At 43.6% G+C, this 23,625-nt stretch overlaps 1 protein-coding gene across 2 annotated transcripts in view; it reads left to right on the forward strand.

The window, feature by feature from the left end:
- The first annotated feature begins 1,022 nt into the window (after positions 1 to 1,022).
- Positions 1,023 to 23,625, forward strand: part of ERICH5 (glutamate rich 5) — a 30,844-nt gene continuing 8,241 nt past the window's right edge. The window contains exon 1 of one of the 2 annotated variants that reach the window (XM_003821689.6): positions 1,023 to 3,151. In XM_003821689.6, the coding sequence (XP_003821737.1) occupies positions 3,094 to 3,151 (58 nt within the window). In that variant the 5' untranslated portion in view covers positions 1,023 to 3,093. The remainder of the gene's footprint in view (positions 3,152 to 23,625) is intronic. The other variant, XM_057303058.2, reaches the window with a different exon arrangement.

A 23,625-nucleotide genomic window follows, 5' to 3' on the forward strand; every position in this document is an offset into this window, starting at 1 on the left:
TCAACATATTTCTCTTTCCTTGAGGCACAATAACCCTTGGTGGAAGGCTAGAAGGTAGAATCACTGTACATATTGGTATTGTTATGAAGGACACTTCTTCAAAGGTACCCAGTCTCCCTGCATTCAAAGGGATTAGTGATTCAATTGCTGAGTGGCCAAGATTTTTCAGGCCTGAATTACAGGGGAGAGAAGGAGAGGAAGACAGAGAAAGTAAAAAAAGGAGAGGAAGAGGAGGAGGAGAAAGAAGGAGAGAGGGAGGAAGGGAAAAAAAAAGAAGGAAGGGAGGGACCTCTAAACACATAGTAAAGCCCAGGGCTGTGTATCCAATGAGCCGCATAGACAAATATGGCAAATTTTAGGCAATTTGAGCATCAAAGTAAATAATTATGGTGTTGTAATCCCAGCTTCTAGAGGTCAAGGCAGGAGAATCACTTGAGTCCAAGAATTTGAGACCAGCCTGGACAACATAGCAAGACCCCATCTTTATTAAAAAAAATTTTTTTTAATTATCCAGGCATGGTGGCACATGCCTACAATCCTAGCTACTCAGGAGGCTGAGGCTGGAGGATTGCTTGAGCTCAGGAGCTTACGGCTGCTGTGAGCTATGATTGCACCACTGCACCCCAGCCTGGGTGACAGACTGAGACTCTGTCTCAAATATTTTAAAATGATGTTATTATGGGCTGAATTGTCTTCTTGGACACTTATATGCTGAAATCCTAACCCCCAGAACCTACGAATGTGACTGTACAGTATTTGGAAATATAGCCTTTAAATGGGTAATTAAGGTAAAATGAGGTTATATGGGCCCTAATCCAATATGACTGGTGTTCTTATAAGAGGGGGAGATTAGGACACAGACAAGCACAAGGGGGAGATCAAGTGAAGACATGGAGAAGATGGCCATCTACCAGCCAAGAAGACAAGCCCTCAGAAGAAACCAGTTCTGCTGACATCTTGATCTTTGACTTCTAATCTCAAGAACTATGAGGAAATACATGTCTGTACTTCAAGCCATCCAGTCTGTGGTACTTTGTTATAGCACCCCTAGCAAACTCTCACAGATGGTAACATACTACATTGGATAGTGTGAGACTTCATGAGTGCTCACTGATGTAAGTGAATAAATGGGGGGAAGGAAAAGCACTTCCTTACTTTGTAGTAGAATGGCAGCTAATCAATATAGAAGGAATAATGTAATTAGAAAATCACAGGCACATTGTCTCATGCCTGTAATCCCAGCCCTTTGGGGAGGCAAAGGGAAGAGGATCCCCTGAGGTAAGGAGTTCAAGACCAGCCTGGGCAACATGGCAACACTCCTGTCTCTATAAAAAAAATTTTTTTGGATGGAATCTTGCTCTGTCACCCAGGCTGGAGGGCAGGCTTGGCTCACTGCAAACTGCACCTCCCGGGTTCAAGAGATTCTCCTGCCTCAGCCTCCCAAAGTGCTGGAATTACAGGCATGAGCCACCGTGCCCAGCCTCTTTCTCTCTAAAAAAAGGCCTGGCCAGGCGTGATGGCTCATGCCTGTAATCCCAGCACTTTGGGAGGCTGACGCAGGCGGATCACCTGAGGCCGGGAGTTCGAGACCAGCCTTACCAATATGGAGAAACCCCATCTCTACTAAAAATACAAGATTAGCAGGGTGTGGTGGCGCATGCGTGTAATCCCAGCTACTCAGGAGGCTGAGGCAGGAGAATTGCTTGAACCCAGGAGGCGAAGGTTGTGGTGAGCTGATATTGTGCCATTGCACTCCAGCCTGGGCAAGAAGAGTGAAACCATGTCTCAAAAAAAAAAAAAGCCTGTTCTCACCGGGTGTGGTGGCTGACATGTGTAATCTCAGCACTTTGGGAGTCCCACGCGGGCGGATCACCTGAGATCAGGAGTTCAAGACCAGCCTGGCCAACATGGTGAAATGCCGTCTCTACTAAAAAATACAAAAAATAGCCAGACATGGTGGCGCATGCCTGTAATCCCAGCTACTCAGGAGGCTGAAGCAGGGAGAGTTTCTTGAACCAGGGAGGTGGAGGTTGCAGTGAGCTGAGATCTCGCCACTACACTCCAGTCTTGGTGACACAGTGAGACTCCATCTCCGGAAAAAAAAAAAAAAAAAGGCCGAGCGCAGTGGCTCATGCCTGTAATCCCAGCACTTTGAGAGGCCGAAGCGGGTGGATCACCTGAGGTCAGGAGTTCGAAACCAGCCTGACCAATATGGTGAAACCCCGTCTCTACTAAAATTACAAAAATTAGCTGGGCACGGTGGCAGGCGCCTGTAATCCCAGCTGCTCTGGAGGCTGAGGCTGGAGAATCGCTTGAACCCGGGAGGCAGAGGTTGCAGTGAGCCGAGATTGCGCCACTGCACTCCAGCCTGGGCAACAGAGAGAGACTCGGTTTCAAAAAAAAAAAAAGATCTATTCTGTTAATAAATGTCAAAGTCATAACGACAAAGCAAGACTGGAGGAACTACTTCAGATTAAAGCAAACTAAAGAGAGACACAACTAAATGCAACCTGCAGTCCTGGATTGGACAACTGGCAAAAAGGGAACATGGAGGGTGGATTAAATCGTACTGTATCAAAGTTAAACTTCCTTGTGGTAATTGTAGTTATGTAAGAAAATAAGACTGTCATCGCACATCTAGTCTACCAATCAATAGCCCCTAGTCCCAAGGCCGCCTCGCCTCCCTGGCTATTTAGTGATGAGTCAGACGATACCTCCCAGCGCTTCGCCCTCGCCCCCTGACATCCTCCCTATCCCTGCTTTAGGGGCTTTTCCTCTCTTACTGTGCCATACCCTCCACCCTCTCCCCTCCTGTCTCCTGGGCTCTACTCGTCCCTGCCCTCCTCTGCGTCCTGGCCCTCCCGCTCTCTTCCGCTTTGCGCTCCCAGCCTCCTTCCACCTCCTGCCAGCTCCCTTCCTCCTCCAGGTGCGCACCCCCTACCATTAGCCCCGCTGCGCGCTTGCGCTCTACGTCCAAGGGAGCCGGGCTGCAGAGCTGGAGAAACTTCCGCGGCTACGGGTGCGGTTGCCTTCGGATCCCGGTTCCGGGCCGACACCCGCGCAGGGCTGAGACAGGTGTCTGCGCTCCCCGCAATGGGCTGCTCCAGCAGCGCCCTCAACAAGGCCGGCGACAGCAGCAGGTTCCCCAGCGGTGAGCAGGGTACCGGCGCCGCCCGCGCCCGGGCTGGGGACTCGGGTGGGCTAACTCCCCGGGAGGTCCAAAGGGTGTGTCCCGTGGCCCCCCGCCTGGCAGGAGCCGGGCCTCGTCCCGGAGGATGCGAGCAGAACCCGGGACAAAGCGCGATTTCCTCCCAAATCTGGAGCGGCGCTGCTGTGACCGCGGGTGCGGCGGCCCTGGTGCGCTCCGCGGCGCTCGCTGCGAGACGCGCGGGGCCCGAGGCCGGGCGCTGGACTCACCCTGTCCGCTGATGGGATCTCGGGGAGTTGGTGTTGAAGCCCTAAGGCGGTTAGCCTCGGCATTGCCTTAAACACAGGAGAAATGTCCTATCAAGGCCTTCTCCCAAGGCTGGGGGCGGTGGCTGACGACTGCAATCTCAGCACTTTGGGAGGCTGAGGCGGGACGATCTCTTGAGACCAGAAGTTCGAGAAAAACCTGGGTAACAAAGCGAGATCTTCCGCTCCCCCGTCTCTACTAAAACAACAACAAAAAAGACTTTTCCCCATTTACCCTCCCATTAGCGTTTCAGCATCAAAGATGGCAAAAGATGCGGAGAATCCAGAGGAGCATTCACTCCATCAAATGGGTCCCTGCACTCTGAATAGGTCAGACACACTTTCCCCTATCTTCGGCTTAAGTATCAGTTGAGAAGTATGTGTGATCAAAAGTGGTCATCACTGACTCTTGCTGAAGAAACTCAACAAGGACATTTTGAGCATCTGCTATATAATACCCCAGTGCTTGGCTAGATGCTGGAGATACAAGTGACCCTGTTTGTAGAGATTGAGGGTAGAGGAGACAGAAAAGAAACACGTGAAACAATTGGCTAAGATCATTTCTGACAGTGATAAGTACTGTGAAAAGTATAAACGCAGTTACATGAATTAGAGAATGACAGGGTTTTACAGCCGACTCACTTTTCTTAGATTTTGAATGGCTAACATTTTGGACAATGCTATGGAGGTTAAGCAAACTCCGTCAAGCTAGTTTACAGTCTTCTGCAAGGCGAACTTTAGCGGGGATTTTGTACTGCAGTAAATTCCTTTTCACAGATTTTCTCTTAGCACCTTGTGTTATTGCAGTAACAGAAATGTCTTCCTCTGATGTTGTTGGTAGAGCGCACCAGATGGTGAGAAATGCTTTTCAAAGCTCAGCCGCTGTGTCCTAGTCAGAAATATGTTGTGTTGCTGTTATTTTTGTGGTGTATGAGAATTTATTTCTAGTTTCCATAGATAACGGAAAGCAATGACAAGTCAGGAAGTAAACAAAAAATTAAAAGCATTATAAAAGTAAACCCCTTCTCACTGACAACAATGTGAAAAGATGGAAAAATTCATTTCTAATGCACAGTGCTTACTAACTTTTCTCCTAGAGAACCCAGAGCTTCCATACCTGCAACAAGAGGACAGAGCAAGGAGTTTCTCCGATGTTTCGATGTTTCGTGTTTTATGTTATGAAATTAAGTAGAGTTTCGCATTCTGTTCTATGATAGATTTTTGTGGGTTTCAATATGAAAAGCCGAGGGAAAACAGATGCTTCAGGAAGATACATTTTATTATTCTGACTTCTCTTACCCCATGCTGTGCTTCAGTTATCCTAGGAGTAGCATCCTGGCTTAACAAGCAGAGTACTGAGTCACCATTACATAGTTTTAAACTGATTAAAAAAAGTATTTCAGGGAATGTAACTTTGGGGCAAAAGTATTCAATAGGTGGAATGCAGTTTTTAATCCTCTCAGAAAAGAATGAATAACTTTATCTTTAAAAATATTTTATCATCAATATTAATAACTATTCCACATGAGTTACACTCTTCCATTTTTTATTCTTGCTTTCATTGCTGTTCTGAGTTTTCATAGGTGTTGTTATGGAAGAGATGTTAAAATGCCTGACAACCAGTTCTAGCCCTTAGAAAATTAACCTAATATGTGGCATAAATTGCTCAACACACACGTTGAATCAATCAACAGGTCTATTTGCTTCTAACCCTCGATCAAACAATACTCTCTTGTAATTAGATACTATTCTGTGTTCATCAACATTTCAGCTTCATGATCTTAGGCCCGATAAATAATTCATTCCTGTTTCTGCAGCTTGCAACTTCTTTAAATCCTATATACAACCCCAAGCTTGTGTGTACATACTTTTAGACAAAAACAGTTCAAGTTTATTACATGTCTGGTACATGCATTTATTCACTGTACTCTCAGTGCCTAACAACGCTTGGCATATAATAGGTCCTCAGTAATTATTTGTTGAATGAATTACTTCATTTAATCCTTATAACAATGTTATGACTAAATATTATGGTTGTCCTGTTTTTACAGATAAGAGTAAATAATTTATCCAAGGTCACAGAGCTTCTAAGAATCAGAGCTGGGCTTTGAACTCATATGCTTTGTTGGGCACAGTGGCTCATGCTTATAATCCCAATGGCTCTGGAGGCTGATGTGAGAGGTTTGCTTGAGGCCAGGAGTTCAAGGCCAGCCTGGGAAACATAGTAAGACCCTGTATCTAAAAATTTTTGTAAAAAAATTAAAACATGTATTTCAGGGAATGTAACTCTTGGTGGTACAGGCCAGTAGTCCCAGCTACTCAGGAGGCTGAGGTGAGAGGATTGCTTGAGCCCAGGAGTTCAAGGCTGCAGTGAAGTATGATTGAGCCGTTGCACTTCAGTCTGGGCAACAGAGTGAGACTCAATTAAAAAAAAAAAAAGAAACTATATGTTTAAACCAGCTTCTGCTAACTAGATTTAAATCTGTTTTTGCCTCAGATCACTCTGGATCCCCATTAGGTGTGTGGTCACCCACTATCTAAAAACAATGAAATCAATACAATACAATCAACAAATTATACTATGTATCTTTTTTTTTGTTTTTGAGACGGCGTTTCGCTCTTGTTGCCCAGGCTGGAGTGTAATGGCATGATCTCGGCTCACTGCAACCTCGGCCTCCTGGGTTCAAGTGATTCTGCTGCCTCAGCCTCCCGAGTAGCTGGGATTACAGGCATGCACCACCACACTCGGCTAATTTTGTATTTTTAGTAGAGACAGGGTTTCTCCATGTTGGTCGAACTCCTGCCCTCAGGTGATCCACCCGCCTCAGCCTCCCAAAGTACTGGGATTATAGGCGTGAGCCACCACGTGCCATCTATACTATATATATTATTTAGGGATAGAATAATCCCTTATTATGATTCTAAATATTAGTCTAATCCCTAAATAAGATATATAGTATAATGTGTTATACAAATATTATATATTTATTTTATTTTTTATTTAAAAAATTGAGACAGGGTCTTGCTATGTTGCCCAGGCTGGTCTTGAACTTCCAAGCTCAAGTGATCCTCCCACCTCGGCCTCCCAAAGTGCTGGGATTACAGGTATGAGCCACTGTGCCCAGCCTATATTATAAATTTAAATCAGACAGCAGCTACTAGTAGGTAGACATTAGGTTGCACAGGAATAATCTATTCTACTGATTATGTGGGGACATTTGCCCTGACCCATTAGACACTGACTCTCACAGAGCTGCTTCCTGTCACCTCCCAAGATGACTGACCAGATAGGTGTGTGTGTTTGGGAGAACAGAGGTGAAGACTCTGATTGTTAACAATTATTCAGTGCTCCTCACAGCGTAGAACAGTGCCTAATATGTGGTAGTCACACATTGATTTTTATGACGTGCCCTGAAATGTGTGAAGAAAGAGACTTTTCTTTCCAAAGGATAATTAGACAGATTGAGTTTGGAATTTCTTGTGTTTTTGGAAGCCAGTTTTAAATATTAGGACAATTTCTGTTGTTTTGAGTGTCCTGAGGATCCGATGCAATCTGAACACAAAGGTTTTATTGACTCCACAGACCTTAGTGTGCCTGAAGGTGTCTAGACGTTCACATTCCAAACCCTCCTCCCAGTGTTCCTAGCCCTCTGCTAACATGGATAATCACTGCTCGAATCTTTCCTAATATAAATGGGATCTGTTTTGGCAGACTTCTTTCCAAGGTGTTACAGCCCAAGCACCAAACATGGACAAAGTAAATAGGTGGTAATTATTGACAAGTTCATTGCTAGGTTAATGTGTACATTTCCACTGACAGCTATAATCATTTGTTTGTTCTAACCTGAACTTTCACTAGCTGCTTGCTGTCCATGCGGCCTAGGCAATCAGATGAAGCTTGAATTTCACAGTTATGTGAATTGTTCTTTGTACTGCAGTCATACCTTCAGTTTTCACCCAATATTTCACACTCTGACATCTAGTTAGGTCATCTGGTCCTAACGAGACAAAAGTTTTCCTTTTGAATTGAAGAACAAACATTAATCATAAACATTAAATTTAATTTGTATAGGCTTTTCTTGCATATAGAAATTATATAAATGGGATTTTTTTTTTCTTTCAAATGTGTGCCTTGTGTCATTTCTGGAGCCTGGCACTTAAATAGCATTTGGTAATGTCTTTGTGATAGGCCTGGCGATTGCATACAGCTAATTGAAATGGAATAAAAAAACTACATACATGGTTCAAAAATGTGAAAATATTTGGAAAAGGCAGGTCTGAAAAGTATACCTTCCACCCCATCCTCATCATCTATTTAGTTCGAATCACACCTGTGAATACACACTTATTATTTTAGGGTTTTTTTTTTGATATATTCTTTCGAAGTTTCTTTATGCATTGCAAATATTATTTCCTTCTCTCATCTTTATTTATAAAATGTAGTGTACTATACCCACCGTTCCTCACTTTGTTTTTTTCACCTAACACTATGGAGATTTTTCCACATTTATATGCAGAGAACTTCTTTCTCCTTTTTTATACCTGCATAATAATCTGTTCCTTGATTTATTTAACCAGCCCCCCTATTGAGGGACATTTAATTTGTTTACAGTCTTTTCCTGTTGCAGACAAGACTGCCATGAATTCCTTTGTGCCTACATCATTTTGAATGTGTGCAAGTATATCTGTAGGACAGTTTCCCAGGAGTGGCATTACTAGGTCAAAGGGTGTACGCACTGAAAGTTTTGATAGATAACTGCCTAAATGTGTTCTGTAAGACTTGAAGCAGTTTACACTGTCATCAACAATAAAGTAAATCTTTTTCTAAAACAGAAAACTTTCAGACATTTGTGCAGCCACATCGAAACATACACATGGGACAGAAGTCAGGAGATAAGGAGGGAGCATGCACTTGGTTTCAGGTGCTTTAGTTTGTGATCTTATTTAATCCTCACAATAGCCTTAAAACACAAACATTAATTGCACCAAATACAGCTAGAAAACGAAGCTTCATACAGACAAGTCACTTGCCCTGGTCTCGGAGCTAGTAGGTCTAGTAAGCCTACTTACTAGATGGATGGATGGACCTGGGGCACATGGCTAAAGTGTGACTCCAAAGCCCCTGTTCTTTTCACAACTTCCAGTTCCATCTGGGATCTGGTCCTAGTTCTGCAAGAAACTTGTAGTGTGGCCTTACACATAGAACATATGTAATCAGCTGAGTGTGGATGCTCGAGCCTGTAATCCCAGCTACTTGGGAGGCCGTAGTGGGAGAATCAGGAGGTCAAGCACCACTGTACTCCAGCCTGGGCAACACAGTGAGACTTCTCTCTAAAGAAAAGAAAAAAGAGGCCGGGCGCAGTGGCTTACCCCTGTAATCCCAGCACTTTGGGAGGCTAAGGTGGGCAGATCACCTGAGGTCGGGAGTTCGAGACCAGCCTGACCAACATGGAGAAACCCCATCTCTACTAAAACTACAAATAATTAGCCAGGTGTGGTGGCTAATTTTTTACAGGTATGCTGATGCCTGTAATCCCAGCTACTCTGGAGGCTGAGGCAGGAGAATCGCTTGAACCAGTGAGCCAAGATCGCGCCATTGCACTCCAGCCTGGGCAACAAGAGCGAAACTGCATCTCAAAAAAAAAAAAAAAAAAAAAAAAAAAAAAAAAAAAAAAAGAAAAGAAAAGAAAAAGAAAAGAGAACGAAAGAAAAGAAAAAAAGCAAGCAATAACTGTTGAGTAGATGGATGGGTGAATGGGTGATTGACAGAGACGGGGATTCAGGGAGGTAAGAGTATTACTCAGAAAAGCAGAGGAGGAATCAGAACCTAATGAATACCAGAAACTGAAAGGTAATATTGGCCAAGATGGGCTTAGAAAGAGTGTCGGGTTGTGTATAGAGCCTCCTAGCTATGTAGGAAAAGGTTAGCACTGTAAAACAACGCTTGATTGTCTACCATTAAATCATGCTTCTGGGCTGAGTGCAGTGGCTCACGCCTGTAATCCCAGCACTGTGGGAGGCCGAGGCAGGTGGATCACCTGAGGTTAGGAGTTCAAGACCAGCCTGGCCAACATGGTGAAGCCCCATCTCTACTAAAAATACAAAAATTTTCTGGACGTGGTGGCAGCTGGTGGTAGCTAGGACCTGTAATCCCAGCTACTCGGGAAGCTGAGGCAGGCGAATTTCTTGAACCTGGGAGGTGGAGGTTGCAGTGGGCAGAGATCACGCCATTGCACTCCAGCTTGGGTGACAAGAGCAAAACTCCCTCTCAAAAAAAAAAGAAAAAATCATGCTTCTGTAAGGTGGCCCCACAACCAGCTCATGTGTACAGTTTCACTTCTATGTTAATGTTTTACAATATCAAGTTGAAAGAAACCCTGAATACGTGTGGGGGTTAATGAAAGTCTCACCAAAGCTGATAAAAACTTGATGAGGCTTCTAATCCTAGAGTGTGTGTGAGTAGTACTAGGTAATTTTTTTTTCTTTTTTAGAGACAGGGTCTTGCTCTGTTGCCGAGGCTGGAGTGCAATGGTGCAATCATAGCTCACGGCAGCTTGGACTCCTGGACCCAAATTATCCTTCCACCTCAGCCTCCTAAGGTGCTGGGATTACAGGCATGACCCACTGTGGCCCACTGTAATTTTTTTTTAAAGCAAAATGCCAGACTATAGCTCTCCAGGTGTGTTTATGTCTTGAAAGTCCTGTAATGACTTCAGAAGCTTCTTCACCCATCTCAGGGCTATTGCTGTTTTTCACAGTCCTTGAACCACTTCTTGGGAATTGCCTTCGGGCTCTCAAGTTCATTCATTGTATATAATCAAGGGTGTCTGAGCTTTGTCCTTTAAGGATGAAGATTGAAAAAAACAACAATCCACATTGTTTTTATTTTATTTTTTAAGTTTTATTTTATTTTATTTTTTGGTAGAGACTGGTTCTCACTATGCTGCCCAGGCTGGTCTCAAACTCCGGGCTTCAAGCAACCCTAATACCTCAGTCAGCCTCCCAAAGTGCTGGGATTACAGGCATGAACTACCGTGCCCAGCCCCACATGGTTTTTAGCAGCTAAAACCCCCTAGGAATTAAACCTTATGAAGGTGGGTGAAATAAGACAGTCAATGCTGGAGTGCATGATTTAGTACTACCTGAGTTGTTTATATCAGAGTTTCCCAGCCTGTGAGAATGGTTTATAGCCATGCCAGCATTTCTCCTAGCCTTTAGGGCAGCCAGGTGGGATTCTGACAGCCTGAGCCATCTGGAAGCAGCTTCCTCCATTTGTTGAAGTGTGATGCACAAATATCATATTCTATGTATGTCATGACATTGAAAAGGATCAGGAAGTGTTGGTGGCCGGGTGCAGTGGCTCATGCCTGTGATCACAGCACTTTGGGAGGCCAAGGCAGGAGGATCACCTGAGGTCAGGAGTTGGAGACCAGCTTGGCCAACATGGTGAAACCCCATCTCTACTAAAAATACAAAATAAATTAGCTGGGCATGGTGGCGCGCGCTTGTTGTCCCAGCTACTCAGGAGGCTGAGGCAGGAGAATCACTTGAACCTGGGAGGTAGAGGTTGCAGTGAACCGAGGTTGTGCCACTGCACTGCAGCCTGGGTGACAGAGTGAGACTCCATCTAAAAAAAAAAATTAAATTAAAATTAATATTAAAAAGGAAGCGTTGGGATGTGCATTCCGGCTGCTCTGTCATTTTCACTAGTAGTTTCTTTTGCTTAGAGATAACATCTGCCTTCAGCCACCCCAGCAAGGACTTTTGTTGAAATGTTCTCCCTAAAACATTCTCTTTGCTTATTTCTTTTCCTCACTGTTAATGATAATTATAATGAACCTTTTGTCTTTTATTTTTTTTCTGTAAGGTGATTTTTGTGTGTGTGCCTGTTTCTGCCTCTTCCCATTTTCTCAAGACTCTGATATAAACCACAGAGTTTCTTTTTTGCTAATTTCCTTTACTTAGTACTTAATCTAAAGGTATAGCACCTGTAGACTAGATGTTATGGGAGGTTCTGGTTACCTGTACACCTTGCATTAATGTATGGGTATGAAGTTCAACATTTCATTTCAACTGAAAGACAGTATAGAGTGCTGATTAAGAATGTGGGCCTGGAGTTAGACTGGGTTCAAATCCTCGTTCAGGATCAGTTATTAGTTGTGTGACGTTGAGCCAGGTACTGACCCTCTCCATGCTGCTTCATCTACAAAATAGGATCAACAATAGTACTTCATAGAGCTAAGGAATAAATAAGTTAATACATATAATGCACTGAGAATATAGTCTGGGCCAGGAACGGTGACTCATGCCTGTAATCCCAGCACTTTGGGAGACTGAGGCAGGAAGCTTGCTCTTTAGGCCAGGAGTTCAAGACCAGCCTAACCAACATAGTGAGACCCTTTCTCTCTCTATATATATATATAATTTTTTTTTTTTTTTTTTGAGGCAGAGTTTTGCTGTGTCGCCCAGGCTGGAGTGCAGTGCTGTGATCTTGGCTTACTGCAACCTCCTTCTCCTGGGTTCAAGTGATTCTCCTGCATCACCGTCCGGAGTAGCTGGGATTACAGACATGTGCCACCACGCCCGGCTAATTTTTGTATATTTAGTAGAGACAGGGTTTTACCATGTTGGTCAGGCTGGCCTTGAACTCCTGACCTCAGGTGATCCACCCACCTCGGCCTCCCAAAGTGTTGGGATTACAGGTGTGAGCCACTGCACCCAGCTTTTTGTGTTTGTTTAAGATCAAGTTCTAGATCCCTGAGTTTGTTGATTTCCTCACTTTTTAAATTTTTCTCTCTTTTTCTTTTTTTTTTTTTTTAGAGACAGGGTCTCACTCTGTCACCCAGGCTGGAATGCAGTGGCGCGATCACAACTTACTGCAGCCTTGACCTCCCACCTTAGCCCAGCAGCTGGGACTATAGGCATGCACCACCACACCTGGCTAATTTTTTTTTGTTTTTTGGAGAGTTGACATTTTGCCATGTTGCCCAACCTGGTCCCTAATTCCTGGACTCAAGGTATCCGCCTGCCTCAGCCTCCCAAAGTGCTGGGATTATAGGTGTGAGCCACCTCACCTGGCCTTCCTCACTTTTTAAAAAAGTAAATTTATTTAAAGAAAAATGGTGACAAAAATATTAAGTCAATAATAGCACAAATGGTAAAGAAATATTCAAAAATCATAAAAGTGGTATGCGAATGGCTACAGTTTATGAGACAGTTTTTCTAAGGCTACCAGGTCTTCTTATTTAGCTAGATTACTTGCTCTTATATTTTTGCTGCTATAATTTTTTTATTTTTTATTTTAATTTACTTTTTTTTTTTTTTTGGAGACAGGGTCTCACTCTGTCACCCAGGCTGAGTACAGCCTCAACCTCCTGGATTCAAGTGATCCTCCTGCCTCTGCTTCCCGAGTAGCTGAGACTACAGCTGTGCACCACCATACCCAGCTAATATTTTTATTTTTTGTAAAGACAAGGTCTCACTATGTTACCCAGGCTGGTCTCAAACTGCTGGCCTCAAGTGATCCTCCTGCCTTGGCCTCCCTGCTATAATTTTTAAAAATAAATTTTATTTTAGAATAGTTTTAGATTTACAGAAAAATTATGAAGTTGGTACAGAGAGTTCTCACATATTGCACACTCACTTTCCTCTTTTTTAACATCTTATGTTAGTAGGATATGTTTGTCACAATTAATGAACCAAATCTGTTACATGATTACTAACTAAAGTCCATGCTTTAGTCAGACGTTCTTAGTTTTTCTCTAATGTCCTGTTTCACTTCCAGCGTCCCATCCAGAATCCCACATTGCATGTAGTCATCATGCCTCCTTCAGCTCCCCTTGGCTAAGAGTTTCTCAGATTGTCCTTGTTTTTGATGACTCTGACAGTTTTGAGGAGCACTGGTTAGGTATTTTGTGGAAGATTCCTCAACTGGAATTTGTCTGGTATTTTTCTCATGATGACACTGGAGTTATGGGTTTTTGGGAGGAAGACCACAGAGATAAACTGCCCTTCTCATCACATCATCTCAAAGGTACATGTGGTTGACTTGACTTCTCACTGCCCCCTAAACTTCTCTTATATTCCTCCTGGAGACTCTGAAGTTTGATGATGGGCGAAAAGGCAGATTTTTATTTTCTGTTCTAATCTTATTGAAATCTTCCAGTTTAATTATGTTCATGATTCTTGGTCAAACCTACTTCCTAAGTTGCAGCTTTTTCATATGCTTTGCTTTATGAAGAAGCTCGTTCAATTCAGTTTTCAAATGTTTACACCAGGAGGCTTAATGGTGGCCTCAAAGGTGTATCAGGTTGTGAGTGGACAACCTGTGCTTTGTTACAAGTGGCTTTTCATTCTGGAAAAGAAAATCCCCCCTTTGCTTAATGTGATCTATTATGTTTCCTAAGCATGGAACTGAAGTCATCTGAATTGCATGTAGGTGCCTAACCTGAGAGAGTGGCGGCCGCAATCAGTCAGCGGAAAGACCTTAGATCTTTCTCCTCCTGGGTCTCCCCAGTGCTCTCTCTGGTGCCAGTGGCTTTCAGGGTGCACAGAGCCCCCACGCTTGAGGCCCAAATATCTGGTGTGAATAGGACTGCTCTGTTGTAAAATTTCAGTCTTCCATCCCAGCCACACAGTTGCTAACTGCTAACTCCCATCTCAAGCACACCTGCCTTTTTTTTTTTTTTTTTTTTTTTTGAGACAGGGTGTTGCTATGTTGCCCAGGCTTGTCTCCTGGGCTCAAGTGATTCGCCCATCCAAAGTGCTTGGATTACAGATGTGAGCCACCGTGCCTGGCCACAGACACCTGCTTTTGACCATGGGCCTTTGTACTCTGTACTCAGACAGAGTGAAACATAGACACAGTGACCGAACCTGGCAAGCAGCCACATCACATTGGTGAGGTGGGTCTGTCCGCCCCTCTTAGAGTGCAAAGCAGAGCAAGCATTAACCCTTTTTGTGAGATGGAGTCTCTCTCTCTGTCACCCAGGCTGGAGTGCAATAGCACGATCTCAGCTCACTGCAGCTTCTGCCTCCTGAGTTCAAGCGATTCTCCTGCCTCAGCCTCCTGAGTAGCTGGGATTTCAGGCGCCCGCCACCATGCTCAGATAATTTATGTATTTTTTGTACAGACGGGATTTCACTATGTTGGCCAGGCTGGTCTCGAACTCCTGACCTCAAGTGATTCGCCCACCTTGGCCTCCGAAAGTGCTGGGATTACAGGCATGAGCCACCACACCCAGCTGTATTAACCTTAATTTCAGAAGAGAAATTAGAAGGCCTTTTTTTTTTCCCCTCGTGATCTAGCCAAGGCAGAGGCTTAGCAAACCCAGCTAATTCTGTGAAGTGAAGGAAGCTTGGGAAAAAATCTCACTCCCCAGCGTGGAGCTCACTTAAACCAGCTCAGGCCTTTGATTCATGGCTAAATCAATATCCTTATATTAGCTCTCATGCTGACCATGGCATGTTAGTGTGAGGACAGAGACCACACTAAGATAGGCAGCAACGCCTGTGGAGAATGAAGGACATCCCCATCCAGCAATCCTGTATATTCAGATAGGATTGTTCAATCCAGTTCAGTCTCTCCAAATAGCTCCTGTATGCCTTCCGTGGTGACTCCATAGGTAACCTAATCATCTGGGGATCTTGTTAAAATACAGAAGAATCTGGTTAAGATTCTGGGGTGGAGCCCAAGATTCAGCATTGAAAAAAAAAAAAAATTCCCAGGTCATGCTGATGGTGCAGGCTCTGGGACCACAATTTGCTTTTAAAAGCAGCTAAATCTTCAAAGTGGAATCAAACTTCCTTGGGGTTAAGCCTAAGCTGTGCCACTCACTAGCTGTGTGCCCCTCTTAGATAAAGATGCTATAATGGCCAGGTATGGTGGCTCATGCCTGTAATCCCAGCACTTTAAAAGGCCAACACAGGAGGTTCGCTTGAGGCCAGGAGTTTGAGACCAGCCTGGGCAACATAGCGAGGCCCTGTCTCTATTAAAAAAAAAAAAGATGCTATAATTTCCTCAACTATATAATGGGGATAACAATAGTCCTATCTTACAGAGTTGTTGGAAAGATTGAATGAGATAATCCACACAAAGCTCCAGGCTCAGTGCCTCAATGAATGTCAACCACTGTTCCCCTTCCCAGAGAAGCATGGTGGCAAGTCCTGTTTGGGTTGGTGAAGTGTCATTATATATACAGAGACAGACATCATCTTCCTTCCTGTCTCCTTTCCTTGTTCAGTGAGATGGCTTTGATTTTATAGACTGGATTTCTATGCAAATGTTGGATTCCCTTGTGCTAATAATGACCATCCATCAATGAAACTCTTTTTTCAGTGATGAATGCTGTCAATAATTTCTAAAGTGATGTTTTGTGCTATCATGTTTTTGAAATAAGAGTTTATCTTATAGGAATCTAAAAGAAATTAAAGAAAATAAAATTGGAAAAGTATATCTGAAGGAAACAACTCTTTGTCATGGTTTGATGACAGACTTGCCTCTGTAGCTCTTAAAGTTCAGCCTCTCCCCTAGGCAGGCGTCCACATCTCCATGTGAGTTCAACAATTGTTCCAAGAGTACCTTTCTAATTACTAATTATGTTCTTGTTTCTCTTTCTCTCTCTCTGTCTCTTTTTCTTTCTGTAGAGATGAGGTCTCACTATGTTGCCCAGGCTCATCTCAAACTCCTGGGCTCAAGCAATCCCCCCACCTCAGCCTGCCAAAGTATTGGGATTACAGGCGTGAGTCACCATGCCTAGCCTATTCTTGTTTCTCTATATTTAAATTTCAACATTATCATCCAACTTCATCGCATTTACTTTGTGATGATCAAAACGAATTCTAGATATGTAAATTCAGGTGCTTTTATTAAAAAAGAAAAGTGGTCTGACTGATTTTTATTTACCCTCAAATAATTTTTTGGTTGATAATTTTATATGTCAGTTACATGGAATATAGCCTAAGTTCACCTTTCTTCAAAATGAGTGCCCTGTTAGCGTCTACCAGCTGATGGAATGCACACTTGGGAATTAGCATTTGTGCCATGGCACAGAAGAGTGTTCGTACATGCTTTGATGTGGGAAAAGGGAAAAAACATCTAGAATAATGCTGCTCCACAAATGTTGATTGGATGGATGGATGAAGGATAGAATGGAATTAAGGCAAAAGCAAAGTAAGAAAATGAGAAGGAAGATGAGTGGACTACTCCTCTGGGGTTGACTCGTGCTACATTCTTGGTTCCAAAACCTCAAAAGCTCCAGGAACCTAGAAATGATGACAGCAAGGAAAAACACCAGGACCCCCTTCCTTACAAATTCGCTCAAAAACCCAGCAGACAGGCCAGTGAAGTCTTTAGGATGTCTGATATGGCATAGTCATAGGAAATATTGACAAGATTTTCTTTTTGTTGGGTAGAAACTTTTCATTTCCGATTAGGGTAATGAACTGAGTTGAAAAGCTTCCATCATAATGTGAATTTCAGGTATGTTAGCTTTAGTTCTAATCCCTTCTGTAATGTTGCCTAGTATTTAGTTTCTTTGTGTGCCTATCACAACGGTGCTTACAACAAGGGTTCTGTTAGTTCAGCTGTCACAATGAATTTGTGATGGATCAATTTACAACAGAATCAAGGGAGATAATGAGCACCAAAGGATTAGGCTCAGAGCAGTCTATGATTTGATGAAATGTGGAGTTCAGAAAACAGACACATCTTTAAACAAATTCAGATGTGAAAACAACGCATCTGTCTACAGTATTTATTATATAATAACGTAGATTAGGCATAGAATGTCTCCTGTTTGTGGACAAAAATATATCTCATTGCTTTTCAAGTTAGCCTGCTAGAAGAAATGATGTAGTACCTTTTTCTACTTTGAGGAGGTATGGTGAGGATTCACAAAATCATACGGACAGAGTGTATAGAAGTACTTGGGTAAGAGGTAATGTGTAGCCACCAAGTTGTGCTTAATGAAGGGAGTAGCTATTTGAATTTCCCCGAAGACAGTAAACCCTAGGATACCAGGGACCACATTTTCCTCTTTTTTTTTTCCTTTTTTTTTTTTTTTTTTGAGACAGGGTCTCTGTCTGTTGCCCAGGCTGGAATGCAGTGGCGCAATCATGGCTCACTGCATCCTTGACCTCTGGGGCTTAAGCAATCCTCCCACGTCAGCCTCCTGAGTAGCAGGGACTACAGGTGCATGCCACCATGCCCAGCTAATCCAAATCTTGTTACCTGCTAGAACCCCTGTGCCCACCCAGATCTTGCCTGTAGTATGCACTTGATGAAAATGTGATGAATGAGTGAGATCAAAGCCAGCAAACAGAATGAAACATTTATTTATATATAATTTATGAATGGCCTTTATTAACACCAATCAAGTTTAGTTAAATCATTGCTAACATTATAAGTACTTTTATTTATGTATTTATTTATTTTGAGATGAAGTCTCGCTCTTGTTGCTCAGGCTGGAGTGCAGTGGCGCAATCTTGGCTCACTGCAACCTCCGCCTCCTGGGTTCAAGTGATTCTCCTGCCTCGGCCTCCCGAGTAGCTGGGATTACAAGCATCCACCACCAGCCCGGCTAATTTTTTATATTTTTAGTAGAGACGGGGTTTCACCATGTTGGCCAGTCTGGTCTCGAACTCCTGACCTCAGGTGATCCACCTGCCTTAGCCTCCCAAAGTGCTGGGATTACAGGGTGAGCCACCGTGCCCGGCCTACTTTTCCATTATTTATCAATAATCATGTCTTAAACTGTACCATGATAACAATACAACTTTGTAGGTCAACACTGACAACTTCATAGTGTTTAGGAGACTGTGTATCTAAGCCCTTTAACGTTGCAAGTTAGCTTTTCTGTTGCTAATTTAGATATAGTTTATTGACAGGTCACTCCTGGTACTCAAGGGAACTTTGTATAATTAGAAAGAGGCCTTCCCCACCAACAACACATGCACCCTTGCAGATGCACCAAGGCTGCAGTTCTGCCCCGTGCAGTGAGAAGCTTGTACAGCTGTGCGCTGTGTCCCTGTTTAGTGTGGCTACCTTTTCATGTCAGATACCATGCTGGGCAAATTACACACATTATCCACTCTGTCAATTCTAACAAGCCTGAAAGGCAAACAATACCCACATGTTACAGATAAGGAAACTGAGATCCAGAGAGGTTAGGAACTAACTTGTCCAGATTGCACAGGTAAGTAAATGGCGGAATCAGGATTCACACCCAGTGCTAGAACAGTCTCAATGCTCTGCTTTAGGCTGGAGGGAAGGGAGGTAGATCAAACACATAAAAAATGAACTTCCTTCAGCAGCGCAAGAGTAAGAATAAGCTGAGGGTTATGTAATCTGGAGCCAGAAAGGAAGTTTGAGTGGTAATTGTAGACTTTATTGTGTTCTCTGAGAGATGGTTCAAAACAACTATTTGTTTTCCAGTCTTTCATTTCTTCTTCCCCTTCTCCTTCTTCTCCTTCACCTTCTTCTCCTTCTCCTTCTCCTTCTTCTCCTCCTTCTCCTTCTCCTTCTCATTCTTCTTCTTCTTCTCCCCCTCCCGTCCCCCCTCCCCCTCCCTCTCCTTCTCCTTCTTCCTCTGTTGCCCAGGCTGGAGTGCACTGGCGTGATCTTGGCTCGCTACAACCTCTGCCTCCCAGGTTTAGGCAATTCTCCAGCCTCAGTCTTCTGAGTAGCTGAGATTACAGGCACTCACCACCATGGCCAGCTAATTTTTTAATTTTTTTAGAAGAGATGGGGTTTCACCATGTTGGCCAGGCTGGTCGAACTCCTGACCTCAAGTGATTTGCCCGCCTCGGCCTCCCAAAGTGCTGGGATTACAGGCGTGAGCCACTGTGCCCAGCCTAATCTTTCTTCTTTCACAGAAATGTACCAATATTGGAATGAATGAAATCACCTTACTTTTCTGTTTGTACATCATAATTTCTTTCTCTCTCTCTTTTTTTTTCTTTTTTCTTGAAACAGGGTCTTGCTCTGTCTCCCAGGCTGGAGTGCAGTGGCACAATCATGGCTCACTGTGATCTGAACCTCCTGGGCTCAAGCTATCCTCCCATCTCGGCCTCCTGAGTAGCTGGAACTACAGGCCTGCACCACCATACCCAGCTAATTTTTAAATTTTTTGGTAGAGACAGGTTTCGTCATGTTGTCCAGGCAGGTCTCGAATTTCTGGGCTCAAGTGATCCACCTGCCTTGGCCTCCCACAGTGCTGGGATTACAAGTGTGAGCCACCACACCCAGACACTGTGCACCTAATTTCACCCTTGTTTGGGCCACTACGGGAGGTATAACAATAGTGATGCTAAGATTGACAAGATTAGTGGGTGCTAGTCTCTGTACTAGTTCTTTCTGAGTATTATCTCATGTAATCCTCATGTCAGTTCCCTGGTTCAGTAATAACACTATTCCCACTTTACAGGTGATGAAACTGAGGCAGAGAGAGGCTAGTAAGTACAGGAACTGGAGTTATAATCCACTACACTGGCCGGGCGCTGTGGCTTATGCCTGTAATCCCAGCACTTTGGGAGGCTGAGGCGAGCAGATCACGTGAGGTCGGGAGTTCGAGACCAGCCTGACCAACATGGAGAAACCCCATCTCTACTAAAAATACAAAATTAGCCAGGCGTGGTGGTGCATGCCTGTAATCCCAGCTACTCAGGAGGCTGAGGCAGGAGAATTGCTTATACCCAGGAGGCAGAGGTTGCAGTGAGCTGAGATTGCACCATTGCACTCCAGCCTGAGCAACAAGAATGAAACTTCGTCTAAAAAAAAAAAAAAATTCCACTATACTATAGGTCTATAGGTGTCCTTTTCAAGGTCATAAGATGTCTGTCCTCTTAGAGCAGATTTGTCTCTTCTATCACATAGGAAAAAGAACTTCTGAGCTATTCCTTGAGAGCTACTGCCTCTGAAATATAGCCATTTCAAAATTTAGAGTGCAATTAATCAATATAAATTACAAAGTAAATGTGGCCCTGCCCTTCTAGCATTTTCCCTATTTTGTGTGTGTATGGTCATTTTAAAGGTACTGTATGTCCTTTGGGCTACCACAAAAAAAATATTAAAAGACAATGACATTCTTTTGTAAAGTTGCCCAACTTGGTTGACTATTTTCAGGTTGTGTTTTATAAAAGTATACGCTGTGGACACTTGCCTACTTCCAGTGCACCAGTAAAATTGGGAAAGTTACATAAGAACTGGCCGGGCGCGGTGGCTCATGCCTGTAATCCCAACACTTCAGGAGGTGGAGGTGGGTGGATCACCTGAGGTCGGGAGTTCGAGACCAGCCTGACCAACATGGAGAAACCCCATCTCTCCTAAAAATACAAAATTAGCCGGGTATGGTGGCGCATGCCTATAGTCCCAGCTACTCAGGAGGCTGAGGCAGGGGAATCGCTTGAACCTGGGAGGCAGAGATTGCAGTGAGCCAAGATCACACCATTGCACTCCAGCCTGGGCAGTAAGAGCAAAACTCCATCTCAAAAAAAAAAAAAAAAAAAAAAAAAAGAATGAAAATGGATCGGCCTGGGCAACATAGAGAGACCCTGTTTCTAAAAATATTTAACACTTAGCCTGGCGTGGTGGCACATGTCTGTAGTCCCAGCTACTTGGGAAGCTAAGGTGGCAGGATCACTTGAACCTGAGAGGTTGAGGCTGCAGTAAGCTATGGTCATGCCATTCCACTCCAGCCTTGGTGACGGATTGAGACCCTGTCTCAACAACAACAATAAAAGAATGAAAGTGAATGGATATTGTGATCATGGGTATAAATATTATAGCTATGGCAAAAATTGACGGATCACTTGGACACTTATGACACCATTTGTGGAGAAATCAATTTTCTCAAACTTTCGCAAAGCTTTTTATTGTGGGAGAAAACTTAGACTGATAGCATAATATGTTTTTCAGAATGTAAAATTGTGTGGCTGTGTTTTGGGTGTGTCGGCACATTTTTTTCTGCACAATTTTTGCTCTAGGAGAATAATGCCTTTTGAATGTACTCATGATTGGCACAGGTGGATGAAAATGGTTTGTCTCATTTAACCGACAATACTAATCACTGTAATAACAATTTTACTAGAAAATATAATTTGGCAGACATCTGTGATTAGTACATTAACACATTTCCTGGTTTATTCCCTAAGGCAATTATCACCAGACCATCATTTGTGTGATATCTAAATGCATTGTTTTCTCAGGATGAATTTCTTTTTAGACCTGAAAAATCACCTTGATTAAATCGCCTTACTTGCAATTAATTTGAAGGCTTCATTCATGATGAGGCAGGAGGGGGAGGTGAAAAATAGCCCTCCCCTCAATTCTAATTGAGCCCTAAGTCTCATCAGGTTTTTCTTGAGTTCTGCTTCTCTACTTCCAGCTCTATTCCCTCTCTGCAGGAGGATTCACACCTAGTCTCTGAGGCAGGATGGGGATGCAGATATTGACACACATACACACACACACACACACACACCACTACCCTCCTCATTTCCCCTCCTCACAGGAACCTCTATGTAAAACTTTCTTAAAACTCAAATGTGTTTCTAAGATAGAGAGCTCAGCTCCAGGCTGTTACATATATTTCTAGCCGAGATTTATATGTCCAACAGCCTCCCGGATTTGCCACCAGGATGTACAATCTACAACCATCTCCAAGATACCATGCCCCAGCCTGAGCAATTCATGTGTCTCTCACTGCCCTAAATCCATCTATCCCTCTCCCCATCACTAGAACACATATTTTTAGAGACAGGGTCTCACTCCCTTGCCCAGGCTGAGTGCAGTGGCATGATCACAGCTCACTGCAGCCTCAAACTCCTGGGCTCAAGTGATCCTCCCCCATCAGCCTTCTAAGTAACTGGTATTACAGGTTCACACCACCATGCCCAGCTAATTTTAATTTTTTTTTTTTTTGTAGAGATCAGGTCTCGCTATATTTCCTAGGCTGGTCTTGAACTCCTGGCCTCAAGTGATCCTCCTGCCTTAGCCTCCCAAAGTGCTGGGATTACAGGCATGCTGTGCCCGGCCTATCCTATATTTTCTATCTCCAGCATCAGAGCTATGAACCAGTGTTTCTCTAGACCCTCCCTGTCCCTCTTTTCAGCCCCTGAACTGTCATTATGTCCAGTCATTTTTACTTCTCATTTCTGAGTCCTATTTGCCCTGTGTCACTGGACACATTGACTTCTGTGTTGCCTGCCTCTAATTCATTCTGCAGCGGGAGTATTTTCTTTGTTTGTTTTTGAGTCAAAGTCTCGCTCTTTTCCCCCAGGCTGGAGTGCAATGGCGCGATCTCGGCTCACTGCAACCTCTGCCGCCCGGGTTCAATTTTCTCCTGCCTCAGCCTCCCAAGTAGCTGGGATTACAGGTGCATGCAACCACGCCCGGCTAATTTTTGTATTTTTAGTAGAGACTGGGTTTCATCATGTTGGCCAGGCTGGTCTCGAACTCCGGACCTCAGGTGATCCACCCGCCTCAGCCTCCCAAAGTGCTGGGATTACAGGCGTGAGCCACCGCACCCAGCTGGGAGGTTTTTAAAATCCAGATTGGATTGATTCATTTCTCTGCTCACAATTTTTTTTTTAGTTATCTTTTATTTTTATATTTCCAAAATGATCAGTTTTTTGGAGGTATAATTCACATACAATAAACTGTACATATTTATAGTGTACATTTTAGTAAACTCTGGTTTATCTGTACACCATAGGAGCATCAGCACAATCAAGATTGTGCCCCTTTGAAATCTCCCTCCTGTCTACCCAATCTCAGTCTCCAAAGAGCCACCGTTCTGCTTTCTATCACTGTAGATAAGTTGGTATTTTCTAGAGTTTATATAAATGGAATCATATGCTATGTAATCTTTTTGTCTTCTTTTACTCAGCATAATTATTCTGAAAATCATCCATGTTGTTGCACTTATCAATTGTTCATTTCTTTTTTATTACTGGGTCGTATTCCCTGGTGTGAACGTTCCACAGCCTTTTTTTTTTTTTCTGAGACGGAGTCTTACTCTGTCGCCCACGCTGGAGTGCAGTGACGCGATCTCGGCTCACTGCAAGCTCCGCCTCCCAGTTTCACGCCATTCTCCTGCCTCAGCCTCCCGAGTAGCTGGGACTACAGGCGCCCGCCACCACGCCCTGCTAATTTTTTTTTGTATTTTTAGTAGA

This window comes from Pan paniscus, chromosome 7 (assembly GCF_029289425.2).
Source record: "Pan paniscus chromosome 7, NHGRI_mPanPan1-v2.0_pri, whole genome shotgun sequence".
In the NCBI taxonomy this organism is placed as follows: Eukaryota; Metazoa; Chordata; class Mammalia; order Primates; family Hominidae; genus Pan; species Pan paniscus.